This window comes from Cupressus sempervirens, chromosome 4 (assembly GCF_028749045.1).
Source record: "Cupressus sempervirens isolate cs-2001-9-10 chromosome 4, ASM2874904v1, whole genome shotgun sequence".
NCBI lineage: Eukaryota > Viridiplantae > Streptophyta > Pinopsida > Cupressales > Cupressaceae > Cupressus > Cupressus sempervirens.
The window spans coordinates 148,567,920-148,582,584 of NC_143121.1; the positions used below are offsets into that span (position 1 = coordinate 148,567,920).

At 33.7% G+C, this 14,665-nt stretch overlaps 1 protein-coding gene across 1 annotated transcript; it reads right to left on the minus strand.

The window, feature by feature from the left end:
* Positions 1 to 434: 434 nt before the first annotated feature.
* On the minus strand, positions 435 to 2,298 carry LOC149560398 (cytochrome P450 81Q32-like). The gene is made up of 2 exons (XM_089824672.1): positions 1,252 to 2,298; positions 435 to 1,163 (listed from the first exon to the last, which is right to left on the minus strand). Exons 1-2 carry the CDS (start codon positions 2,167 to 2,169, stop codon positions 543 to 545), a joined length of 1,539 nt encoding a protein of 512 aa, XP_089680798.1. The 5' UTR covers positions 2,170 to 2,298; the 3' UTR covers positions 435 to 542.
* Positions 2,299 to 14,665: the final 12,367 nt, after the last annotated feature.

Below are 14,665 nucleotides of genomic sequence, written 5' to 3' on the forward strand. Positions count from 1 at the left end.
ATGCTTTCAACGAGTTCCATAAAATGGAACGCAAGATTGAAAACAGTTATTCAGACCTTGTATACGACTTTCTCAGCTATTAGATGAACCGAGATTACATTCCTAAAACATTACTTTTACTAGGAATCACACATTTGTTCTTATAAATAGTTTGATGTATGCCTTGTTTTTGTAGAGATCTTGCAACATCTTAAGCAAAATAAAAATCAGCATCCAAAACTAGTAGTTTCATCTTCAATGATATAATCAAAATCAACTATTTATTTTAACCAATCGAATTCACTTCACTTCAAATCATCAAAACATATAACATACTCCTTGCCAAAGGAAAGCGCTTTTGTTATCATCAAACGGGTAATGAAGATTCAAGTACATGACCTAGAAACCACATATGATCAGGGGTTCAACATTTTTTTCCATTCATAACCTACTCCTTGAAAAAGCAAAGCACTTTTGTTATCATTGAACGGGTAATGAAGATTGAAGTACATGACTGAGAACCCACAATGCGGCCAGGGTTTAAACTCTCTCCTCCATTCATATCAGTAGAGATGGAGGGGAAGGCGAGGTTTTATAATGGCCTCCAATGGAACTAATTTGGGCATTGAGAGCCCAAGCCCTTCTCTCATATCAATTTCAGCTCCCCCTGGAGTAAACCACTCGAAGCTCTGAAGCAGCCGCCCCAATGTATGATTCACCACAATCAAAGCCAAAGACATGCCGGGGCAAATTCTTCTCCCTGAACCGAACGGAATCAATTCAAAGTCGTGTCCCTTCACATCCACCTCTTTGCCCCCGTTGAGATAACGATCAGGAATGAATTCCGTGGGGCGCTCCCACAAAGCCGGGTCTCGGTGAATCGCCCACGCATTGACTAGCAGTTGTGTTCCTGCGGGAACATGGTATCCCCCAACAGTGCACGCCTCGATAGATTGATGGGGAAGCAGAAGAGCTGCCGGCGGATAAAGCCTGAGAGTTTCTTTCACAATTGCCTGCAAATATTTCAACTTCTGCACATCTGATTCCTCCACTAACCGCTCCCGTCCAACATGTGTGTCGATCTCTTGCTGGGCTTTGCGCAAAATGTCAGGGTGATTCATAAGAGATGACAGTGCCCACTCGATGGTCACAGAGGATGTTTCAGTGCCTGCGTTTATTAAGGTCTGCAAAACCAAAGGCAAATCTAATAAGAACTTAAAAAGCTTCTGTATTCCTAACACCATCAAAAAATTTGGGGAAACGAGAACATACAAGGGCGGTGGCTTTGACCACGTCTTCGTTATTGTCAGACTGAATTTCATGGTTGTCTGTTGCAGATATGAGAACATCGATTAAGTCTCGAGCGTGGACCCCTCTCTTCTCTCGGTGCTCCTGCAGCAATTTCATCATAAAACCCTCTCTCTTCTTCTGCAGATTCTCCATGGCGGTCATTATTCCATGCAGATCAAGCCACTTGAGGGAAGGCAGGTAGTAGCCGATATCAAATGATCCAGCTAGCAAGAAAGTTTCTTCTATCAGCTCCCTGAACTGCTGCACCTCTTTAAAATCGTCCGAACAGAGATCTTGGGAGAATCTCTTGCTGGCAACCATTCGCACAATGATATTAAAAGTGAGATCTGAGAGCCTCGACTTGATATTAACTGGATTGCTCCCTCGCCGAGAACTCTCCAACAGGGAACGGATGAGACCGGAAATTTCCTCTGTGCGGACTTCCCTGAAGGATTCGATTCTGTGCGCAGTGAAGAGCTGGAGGCTGCAAATTTTTCTGATATTTCTCCAGTAGGAACCGTAAGGAGTAAAGCTCAGAATTTTGAAGTTGTACCCCAAATGCTTTCCTGCATAGAAAGGTGGGCGCGAAGCAAAGGCTTTGTCATTTGTTGTGAAGCACTCTTTTGCAAGGTCTGAAGAGGAGACAACCAGAACTGGTCGTACCCCAAGTTGGAGACGCATGATGGGGCCATAGGTCTGTGAAAGAGAGGACAGAAATCTGTGAATGGGCTGTTTGCTTCTACTTAAGAGAGGGAGATGCCCAATTATTGGCCATGAGGGAGGCTGCGGTGGCTTTGTCTTGGCCGTATAATTAACTCTACGTCTGACAGAGGTTGCAATTAACCAAATTGAAGCAAGGACCACAGTAAGAATTATACTGGAAGCTGCCTCAAACGCCATAACTCAACACCTATCCTCCTGCAAAGGCACGCTTTTACTCTTTTCTAAAGAGCTTGGCTCCGGAACAGAAAATATATATAACTTCTCTCTGTATTTTTTAGAATAACCTTTCTTGATTTTACTTTTCGTTCCAATGGATTAGCTTGCTGATTTGGACGGCCCTGCTTAAAATGCATATAAGATTAAAAGACTCTTTTATTTTTTTCATATCTGTCTGAAATCTGTATTTTACAATTTAAAAAAATTTAGTATGGGTGCATTTTGTACGGAGTTTAGTCACTTTAAATTTGGACTAGAATATCTCTGTCTAATCTCCATCAAATTAATTTTGACTGCAATATCACATTAAGTTGTTCTTCTTTTGTCCTGTCAAAAATAACATATGACTAATTACTATTTTATAATGTCACTATTGATCCAAAAATAGAAAATAAAAATCATAGGCTATCAAAGCTCCAGGCCATACATAGCTCAGCTATTACAAGTGGTAAAGGGGAAAAAGTCCAACTTATGTGATGGTATCTTGAAAAGTGAAGGAAAAAAAAGTCCAATTGATGTGATGGTCTCCTGAAAATTATTAATTTTTTAATACATTTATTATTCAAGAGAGTGACATCTTACAAGGGTATGATATAAGACAAATGATAAGATGTCATCCATGACCTTAAGAATAGTAATATTTTACAATATGAGTTAAGTTAGGTTAATAAATAATATATTTTTTAAAGATTGAGCTTGGTATCAAGATAAAGCTACAGTAGACACAATTCCACTAATATATATAAATTTTAATTTGTTTAATAAAATAAATATTTATAGAGTACTAATGAAAAAATAATTTGTTGATAAATTATTATTTAGTTTACTTGGTTAATTTTGAGTCACTAGTGAAATTTATAGAAAATGAAAATTGAAACAATTTCAACTTTTGAGTTGTATAATATATTATGTCAATTTGTATGCTAATTAAATAATGAGCATATACTAATTTTATTTAGCATGAAAAAATGAAGAAGAAGTAATATTCAAAATTAATAGATAGACAAAATCAAGTAATGCTATATGAAAATAAATAAATGAATCAATTAGAATTATTAGAATTAAATTTTAGACGATAATATTGGAATAGTATTGCTAGATTAATTGTTAATAATTATCTATATGACTAAACTAAAATTTGACTTTTTTGAGATGTAATAAATAAATATGTTTTGATTTGCAAGGCTTCAAATTATATAACAAAAAATACTTTGAAATTGAGTTATTTCTTGTATTTGTGACTCATAGAAAAAATAACCATTTTATTACCAAGGTCCCCAATAAAGAGAAGAAACATTATATTATGACATTCTTTTTATTATTATTAATTTTATTAAAAGAGAAAAAAAACTTCTCTTCATATATCTAATATAGAGTCTAACTTGCAGGATTGAGTCAACCATTCTTTTATTTTCTTATCATATCATTTGAAGCTATCATTTAGTTTTGAAAAATTAATTCCAACATCTAATTGATTTATATTTTAAATATTTTTCAGATCTATTGAAAATAACATCCAAGTAAAGATTGTTAGCCTCAATGGACAAAGCCATACTTCTTTCTATTTAACTATTTGAGGCTATACTAGACTTTTTTTGTACCATCTCCTTCCTACTAATGTCCTTTGTGACCCAGTTGTAATATTAAGATTTTAACCGAATAACAATAATGTGCTTGACTTTTTAATTTTCGAAAAAATATATATTGTTGGCTTTCATTTGGTTGGGGTTTATTGTAGGAGGCTTCTTTTTTTATCTTTAATTTTTGTTAGAAGAGATCCATTCTCTCTTATCATGGTATTTTTTTGGCTCACATATCTATTAAAGTAGTTTCTATATTGATTTATTATTGCTTAAGGGTTTCTTTTCCTTATATGGGGCAAGTTTTTTGTCATGTAGGTTTTGAGAGGGTCCCTTTTTTCTTCCTCTATTTTTTTTTTTATTGGCTAATCTTCATGATTCTTTTATGGATGTGAATCACTAGTTTGCTTTGGCGGCAAATTTATGTCATTAGGGTGTGATTAGGATATTATTGATTCTCTAATGATACCATCTTGTGCCTTTGCTATGAGACATCTAATGAAAAATGTATGAAAATAATTCAAAAATGACCAATATTCTAAAGACACTACTCCTAGCAGAATTCATGTTCTGGAAGAACTATCGATTTCTACTAAAGAAAAAAAAGCTAAAGATAAGAACACAAAAATAAAAAAAGATGTCTACAAAGGCTTCTTTATCTCTTGATTTTTTATTATTATTTTATATAAATTCATCTAGAGAGGTTCAAGCTACTTTTTTGAGTGTCTCAAATGGTATTGAAGAGAAGCAAAAGAAAAATGCATTGTTGAATAGAAATAATGAAAACTATTATTAATAAGAAGCATGTTTCTTGTCCAATCTTACCATAAAAATTTTTATATGTTAGTTAAAAATATTCTTACTATGTGGAGTGAGTTAAGAGGAGTAAATACTATTGGATATATACTCCATAATATGATGAGAAAATTGTTGAGTTTCTCTAGTAGAAGCTTGACGTTATCTCCTCTCTAGTAAATGAACACATATTCATTTGAATTATTCATGAAAACTCTTTGTATTTTTTAATGTTCTTTCAAGGTTGAGTAAATTATGAAGGACCACTTGAAATCATATTAAATCATCCTATAAGTCAAGTAAAGTAATTTTTTCATTGAAGACCTATACAATAGTAATGGAGTCAAACATGGTCAAATCACTCAATTCTATCCAAAATGAGTTAAAATAAGGTAATAGGAGTAAAATTGTCTATTTTTGCATGTATTAGGTCCAACCAATAAAGTTTTGGGGCCATATTGACAAGTTGATTAAAAAATGTCATATTTGCAAAAAAATTGTCAATGCAACAAACTGGAAAAAAAAGAAAACATTCAGATCCATCAGATTTCCACAATCCATCTAAATGAGATATTAGTTTCTAGATTTGATTGTATAGATTTTTTTACTGTCAATGTTTCAGATCATACTACATGTTCCATCATTAGGATGCAAGAGAACAAGAAGAACAAAATATGAATTTCATTAGTACAGTAACTATTTATCAATTTTAAATGACAAGAATGTTTTTTATAGTTTTTTTTAATATTTTATTTTAAATAATTCCTTTGCAAAAGGATGGTAGGTGGATTATTTGGGTGTTAGAATGAAGAAAAGTGAATAAAATGTAATTTTTCTAATTTTATGTTTTCTTTCCATTTTCAATCTTTTTGATGTGGACCACTTTCAGTGTGTGATTGATTTTATTTAATGGTCATAAGAGTGTAATTTCTAATGAAGCCAACTGTGTGTGATTTCATTAAGTTTTAATCTAAACACAAATTATTTTCTAAAAATGGGTCTACCAGAGGTACGGGAAGCCAATCAATGCATAAAATTACATTTCTCCCATTTCCTCTGGTGCATAAATATAAAGTTTTGAAAATGATGTATTTTACGTCTTATTTGATACTCCAAGAAAATTTTCAAACCTGAAAGATGCATTTTCTATAAATCATCCTTCAATGAGACCAAAATGATGATGTTCTAATTTTTTGCATTAGTGAATGCTCAATTCTCTAAAGCTTGTTATTTGTGTCATTGTTACCTACTAATAATATTAGACCCAATTTTGCAGTTTGGGGGAAGGATTTACGAGTACTAACTTTGGAAATTTAGTCTAATTAGGGACGTGCTAGGAGAAATTAGATTTGAATCATATGTTCCCAAATTACATATTATGATGATTTCCAAATATATTAGATAACTCCCAAATGGGTACTCAAAATAGGTTTCAAGTTGTGGATATTAAGCATGTGATTATAATTATAATAAAAAACCTTCATTTGTTTCTCTAATTAGCCTCATTATAAAAATAATAGTCTCTATTTTTGAGTCATGTTACTAAGAAACCTCTTATCCCTTGGATTCATTCTTGAGGAGTTCTTAAAGAGTGTTTGGATGACCATTTTTGTAACAGAACAATTTTGAGTCTAAGAAAGTGTGACGTGTTTTTATTGTTGACAAGGGTTAATGGCATTTGGGCTTGAATTCATATAAAACATGATACTTGGAAGAGTTAAGATTATTAAAGGTGGATTACGTGTGTAAAGATAGTGTGTTTAGCTATTTTAGGGAACTTCTAAATTTTTTTGAATCTTGTGAATAATAGAATTTCCCATTTTCCATTAGAAATATAGGAAAAAAGAGGCACCACTATGAAGGGGAAATTTGAGTTTGTCCAAGAATGGTATGGTTGTCTAGGAAATGATCCTTGATGAGCCCTTATATATTAGAGATGTTGGGATACCAAAAATTCTATTATATATAATTCTTGTGTTGAGTTTGGTGAAGAGATTTAAGCTCATTGTTATGAAATATGCCTCATGGGAATTTAAAATTTTATATTCTTTTGAGTAATGAACAAAAGCCTCTCAATCAAAGTGGTATCAAAGATAAAAAACTCTAGTAGAGGTAGTTTTTTAATGATGGTTGTGTGTGCATTTTGGCTTAGGATAAGATGTAGGGTGAAGACCATCAGATTAGGGTGAAAAAAGAGAAACCACAAAGTCGAGGTATCAAAAAAATGTGGATAGAGAGAGATACCTAATTGAGGTAAACTGTATACATACATACATACATACATACATATGTATATATACATATACATATACATGTATACATATACATATACATATACATGTATACATATAGATATACATACACACACATACACACACACACACATATACATAGATATACATGTATGTATGTATGTATGTATGTGTGTATGTGTGTGTGTGTGTGTGTATACATACATATGTACATACATATATATGTTGATCTTAGATTGGTTTTGACAAGTGAGTGTCAACACACTTAAGTTATTTTATTAGTTCATGCTGAACAAGTGCTATATGTTGAGTAAAACATAGACAGTGCCAAGTTCACAATGATTGTCAAGAGACTGATGTGCCAAGTCCCTCAAGTATTGAGTAGACAATGTATGTTGAGTGATAAAAATGTCAAGTCATAGTATAAACATTAGTATATGTTGAGCATCAAAGACTTTAGATGCCGAGTGAGACAGTTTTGACATATTTATTTGTAAAGGCACAAAGAACTATGTAAACCATTTTTTAGATGACTTAAGCATGAATTATGACATTTTGGAGATAACGATGAATCTTAAGTTAGATCCCAAATGAAATTACATTCAACCAATTAGAAAATGGGAAGGATTAAGTGGCAAAATGGATGAATCTTACCCGTAGATTCATACCTAACCCTAAGTCACCTAAGTCTTCTTAAAGAGGACAAACCCTAAATATTTTATGGATGGATGAGTGTTGAAGAAGCGAAGAGAGAAGTTTGCATGCACAAAAAAAGGAGAGGAAAAGGATACTACAAAGAGACATATGATCAAGAAGGATTAAGAAGATAAAGTGTTTAGAGGTGATCTATTATCAAGCAATCAAGTGTTGACCACAAGATCAATGCTAAGACATTTTACTAGGTGATTTTAGTCAAAATCTCTTAACATAGTAGTCCTAACAAGTTGTATTAAAATCCATTAATAGGGTGCTTATTTAGTTGTAAGTTAAAGTCCTTTAGCAAGTCACACTTATAATAGGATGTTGAAATCCTCTAACAAGGTGAGACCTAACAATCTTTGTAAGCCTTTAACAGGGTAGACCTTTCACAGGGTAGATCATGTCTCATGATCAAAACATTGCAACCTTCATTGGATATACTTTATTACTATAGTAGTGAATATTTGTGGGTGTCATCCCCACCCTAGTTTTACCCTCTCACTTTGAGGGTTTCTGGGTAATCATATTTGTTGTTATGTGTTTGTGAATTTTTCCTTGCTTATAAGTTTTAGATGTATATGCTTTACATGTTATTTCAGTTTATACATTGAATGCATGAGGTGGATGTATGGTGAAATTTTTATGGGTCCAAGTTTAAACTAATGATGTATGAAAGCCTTGTTCTCTAAAAGAGAAGCTTTGCATCTTTGAGGAAAAATCTTGAAATGGAAGTCTACAAGTTGGGAAAGACTACTGAGAATTAGGAGATTGAAATGCATCTCATTCTAAATCAACTAAATGAAGAAAGAGAAGAACTAAAGAAATCCTTGAAGAGAAGGAAGGAAATTTCTATTGTAGATAATGACACATAATATAGAGAGATAGACACTACTAAGGTATTTGTATATGGAGACTCCAATAAATTCAATGCAGTAGTTGCAGATCTTAAAAAAAAAGAATAGAGCCCAAGCTGAGGAAATCAGAGATCTCAAGTTAGAGCAAGAATCACAAGCTATACTATTATGTGAGGTGACTGAACAGAAGAAGAAAGCCATGGAAGACAAAGAAATTATTGAAGAAGACAAAAGAATTTTGGCCAATAGATTGGAAGAGAAGTCATCAAAACTAACAAAGATTTCCAACATGCAATTGAATACACTAATTCAAATGATGAATGCCAACTATGAGCTGAATGTCAAGGACATTGAGATAACAACATTGAAGTTACAGTATTAATAATTGAAAAATGACCTAAAGAATGAAAGGGAATTTTCTAAAAGTTTCAATAAACCAAGCGAAGTCATCAAATACTTTGAGCAATTATTGAGATCCCCTAGATCCAATAATGACACATTAGGACTAGGATACACAAGCACTAAAGAAGGGGAGTCATCCAAAAGTGCTAAAGAAAGGAACAACAAAGGTAAGAACTCCAAACCTACTTGTCATAATTGTGGTAAGAAAGGACATATTTCTATTGTGTGCAGGAGCAAGACTACAAATTAGAATGTCAATTACAAGAGCATGGTTCATTGTCATAAGTGCAACAAGCAAGGTCATCAGGCACATGAATGCAGAACCAAGATCATGCACACACAGATATTTGAAGGATATTGCTACAACTATCATAACTATGGACATAGATCTTTTGAATGCAGATCTAAACCCATGTGGTCATCAAACAAGAAAGCAAAGGTAAGGAACAATGGTAACTCTTATAATTGGGATTATAATACTAGATATAGCTATCATTATTGTCAAGAATATGGACATGTTCTTGAGAACTGTATGAGGACACAATTTAGTGGTGACTACTAGAGGTGGTTGAGTCAAACCACATGTTTTAGCTGTTTGAAGACTAGTCACATCAATAGGTATTGCCCAACTAGGTCAAAGGCACCAAGTTGTGAATTTGATAAAGGAAAAGGCAAGGCAGATGTTGAAAATGTCAGAAATGAAATGGATAACACATGGAAGAAGAAAGATGATTGCAATACATCAAATGGAGAAGGGATTGCTTCACCTAATGGATCAGGTGATCACACCTCAAAAAACTAGGCAATCAAGAGGTATGTGGGACTGATAGTTAAAAGCTATAATATACCTCAGTTCCAAAGGAGTTAGTATTCAAAAAGATTAATTAGCATGAATAAAGATGCAAGATGCTATTAGAAATCCAAGATAAATTTTTAAGTTTTTCATGTCACTACCGAGTATGAAGTATTTCCTATATGTGCCAAATGAAATGCTAGAAGATCTTGAGCGAACATACTAGCTAGTTGATGTTGAGTTCATAGTGGTTGTCAATTAAGTGGAATGGTAATGGATGCTGAGTGAGCCTAAAATTGGTTGATGCCAAGCTTACATCTATTTAAGAACTCAACATTTATTGTAGGGTTTTTTAAGGGTATTTGATCAATTTTAGCTCATTTCACATCATTTCAAATTTGAGTAAGAGCAAGTAGAGAAGAAAGAAATATGGAAAGCACATTCAAAGTAGTTGAAAAATATTTTAGCAACAATTCTACACCAGTTCATCAGATCTCAAAAGATATTTATCAAGAGCTGAGCTACTTAGTTAAATTGTTTTGTAAACCCTAGTTTCACATTCCAGCATCAATTTTGAAGAATACAAAGGGAAATGCAATTTTCAATGTTCAATTAGTGAGTAATGAGATCAAGAAAACCATTTTCAAAGCTATTCATAATATCACTTATAAGCAAGACCCTTCTAAAGCATTATCTATGATACCTCAGAATGTTTTAATGGTGCAAGATGTAAGAAAATGTTATAACTGCAAGATTGGTAGTATTGGGGATATGGATATTAGGGAAGCATATGGTAGATTGTGTGACAATGGTGTGTTGAAAAGAAGAGTTTAAAATTGTTGAGAGGAAAGGGTTGACACGAGCCCTAGATTTTTTGAATGTATTTAAAATAGAATGGATATGAGTAGTGCTTAGCTGAATTCATGACGGTTTATTATGGCTAGACAATCGACCTATAAAAATCACTAAGAGGGTAATCCACAGGGTTAATTTTTACCCAACCCTAGATCGACCTAAGACAGTGAGAAGTGATTTGAAGAAGGTGATTGAGAGAAATATTGGAGTTGTATGGAACAAAAGAGGAATGATAATTGAAACAATCAATGATCCTCTGATAGACTTTGTTGTAAGGGTCATATCATTCAAGTTCTATCAATCTAGCATATTAAACAGTGTGCCTTATATAGCTATGGATGTGTGATACAAAATTGTTAAGAAATATAATACATATGATGTAGCAGAACTATAATTACAATAATTGATGGAGAACCTTGGAGCAATAAGAAAGAAAAAGAGTGCACAATGTAAATTTGGTTCTATATTGATCTATGCAGTCTTTTATGTTTAGAACACATTCCCTTCATTCTACACTATGGGATGGAAAACTAAAAAATCAGTAGTAGTCCAGATTAGTCAATATATTGAGCAATTAGGTGAGAATTTTGATTCTCTAATGATAAGTTATTTTGAAGACTTAAAGTAGTCAATGAAGAAGAGGTTCAGAATACCAGTGTTACTGGTAGAGAAACACTATAATGACTTTTTTTTTCTAGTGGAAGTTGACTACACTTTTGTACAAGCTGCTACACCAAGGGTGAGATGGTTGAGACCCTTAGACTATAAAATAAATGTGGATGAGGCCTCTACAACTATAACTGCATTTCTTGCATAAGAGGTTGATACAAATGCTAAGGCATATGGAAATTATGAACTGGAAAAGTCCAAAATCAAAATGGAACTGAAGATTGCATCAGTTATTAAGAAGAAATGTAGGTTGGTGAAGAAACTAAAGGCAAAATTTAGAGAGGGTGTTGAGTAGGAGGAAAAAGAGGAAGAAGAGGATGAAGAGGAAGAAGACATTCAAACACACCTCTTACATTAACTCAAGGTATGGGTGAAGATTAGCTAGAAGAGGAGGAGACTGAAGTAGCTAAAGGTGCTAAAAAAGAAGAAGCCGAGGAAGCACCTACACTCCTCGATACAAAGAAGAGGAAGGCCAAGGAACAACTTGTGGCAAGGACTAGGAAAACTGCAAAACCAAGCCAAGCCAAGCCTACTTCACATACTACAAGAGCTAGTACATGTACAACAACTCAAAAGGAAAAAGTAAAGACCAAACCATTAGAGCAAGGAAGTCAAGAGTAGAAAAGACCAAGAAGGAAGTGTGTTGCACAAGCTGAGTCTAATGAAGTGAAAATAGAATCAGATGACAAAAGTCAATTTAAGGTGTTGAGTCATAATCCTCTTTTAGACCTATACAATTTATGTAAAAATGTTAGAAATAGTGCATATTTATTAGGATTCACACATATAGATTTTGATAATTATGATAAAGTTGAGAAATACAAATGAAAAACTATTAGAATGGTCAGAAAAATAATTCCAACATAAATTCATTGAAAAGATATTTGGTGATATAGCACTGATACAAGTTGTGTTAGCAACTGAGGTTGAGGATGTGAAGAAGGTTCATGAGAACATATTCTTATTGTAAACTAAATTGTGGAATCCCTCAATCTTCACCCAGGAGACTAGAAGTCACATCTTGAGCTTGGAGAGCCACATCAATGCATTAGGTACAAAGTTGCCTATGAATCTAGCTCAGAGTGAGAAGCATTTCAGGTCATTGTTTCAAACCTAGAGTTAGTTAGCTGTATTGACAATAGATGAGGCCAACATAAGGGCCAAACTAACTAGCATCTAGGGAACTCTCAACCCCCATATGGGAATTTTGTACAATGAGTTAGGCTATGTTCAAACCCTAATGAAGAAAGACCCAAATCTTTCTACTTTAGATGGTTTAGTTCACCTTGCTATTGAGATAGCTATCTAAATCAAGTCATTGGATGTAGCATGTGAGAACTAGGATGTAGCTCTTAATATGATATTGGATGTCCATAAATCTTTTTTGGAAAAACAGACTATAAGTGTATAGCCCATTGACATAAATAGAGATGAAGCTAAGGGGGAGCAAGCACAAAATAGAGATGAAGCCAAAGAGTACTAGTTGAGGCATATTTACTCAATAGGAGTACACAAACAACTCGAGGGGAGTTATCAGATTTTGAGGTATCTAAGTTATTGCAAAATTTTGAAATTTTGAAGTTTTGTATATAAGCCGAGTTAGAGACATGTTATCCTCATAAAATTAAGGATATTATTGCATACTCAAGTGTTTTTGACACTCATGTCAAAGGGGGAGATTGTTGATCTCAGATTGGTTTTGACAACTAAGTGTCAACACATTTAAGTTATTTACTTAGTTCATGCCGACCAAGTAGTATATGTCGAGCAAAACATAGAACATGCCATGTTAATAGTGAGTGCTGAGCTACTCATATGCTGAGTCATTCAAGTGTCGAGTAGATAGTGTATATCGAGTGATTTAGGAGCTGAGTGGATAATAGATGTTGAGTCATAGTATAAAGATTAGTGTATGCCAAGCACTAGAGATTTTAGATGTCGAGTTTGATAGTTTTGACATATTTATTTGTAAAGGCACAAACAACTATGTAAATAATTTTTGAGCTGACTTAGGCATGAATTACGATATTTTTGAGATAAGGATGAAACTTATGTTGGATTCCCAATGAAATCACATGTAACCAATCAAAAAATGGGAAAAATTAAGTGACAAAATGGATGAATCTCAACCATAGATTCATACCTTACCCTACATCACCTAAGTCTCCTTAACGAAGACAAACCCTAAACTCTTTATGGATGAATGAGTGTTGAAGGAGCAAAGAGAGAAGTTTTCATGCACAAATAGAGCACTCATGGTGACTAAGGAATTATGAAGTGAGACAAAATTGTAGAATTAGTTAGAGAAAAATAGAGGAGAGGAAAAGGATACAACAAAGATACATCTGATCAAGAAGGATCAAGAAGACAAAGTGTGATGCAAGAGCATCCGGTGGTGTAAAGGTAATCTTTTATCACCCAAAAATATGCTTAGTGTTAGCTTTTTTTAAATGTGTTTTCATTTCTAGATACCCATTTGGGTCAAATAAAGGTTCCAATTCTCATAGTTCCACTATTGGTTTTTTGGGTTATGTGCCAATGTAGAAAATAGGTTATTTTGTAATTGAGCCATAATTATGATAAGTTAGAGGGTTTAAGTTGGAAGGATGATTATAATTTTAATTTAAATCACTCTAGAAAAAAAATCAAGTCAAAAGGCTTTACGACATGAGAGTTATTGCAATTTTAAGTTGCCTAGAGACCTCCTAAGAGCACTTCAAAGTCATATTTGAGGCACTAAATGACCTTGTATGGACTTGAAAAATAGAGGAAAAGAAAGCTCATCCATAAACCTATAGAGTTCTTAGAGAGCTTTCTAGAAATGTAAATGGTTTGTCATTCGGTGTCCTAGATCAAAAGTTATGACTCCCAAAAGTTGGACTACCATTTCTCGATTCTTCTAATTTTACACTAACTTCTGACATGATTTCTAGAACCTTCTGTTTTGGTGGTGGATGCCAAATGGGATATTTTAGAATGTATTCCTAACCCTAAACCTAAATGGGGTTACTTAAGAATATTTCTGGCATTGTAAAGGCAATTTTTTTGGTGGAATTTGGGAGAGGGTAATGTGAGGAGGATTTTTCTCCATAATCAAACCATTGGAAGCCCATAGGGGATGTCTTCATGTTTGTTTACATTGTATTGAATGTAATAGCATATCACTTCTGATAATAATATTTCCCTTTTCCTGCTGGGTCCATTTTGGTTGTGGTTTGTGCCCTCATCAAGTGGTATCAGAGCCTAGTTTTCCTGAGTGTAGACAGAGCACCAATTGTGAGGTAGTTTGCACAAAGATTTTCTGGTTGTGGGTTTTATATAAGAAGATGCCTCCATGGAGGGAGCATGGTGGAAGGGTCAGAGTTGTTACTCTTGAGGGTAGAGCCCTCTAGAGACAAGTTCAAACATTGCAGGAGGAGATCTACACACTACTAGAATTTTGGCAAATAAATGACTATGTGACTAAAAATTTTAGTCATAAGACTAATAATTTTAGTCACATGACTAAAAGTGATCAAGTTCTACTAATGTTTAATAATGTATAAGTGACTAAATCGA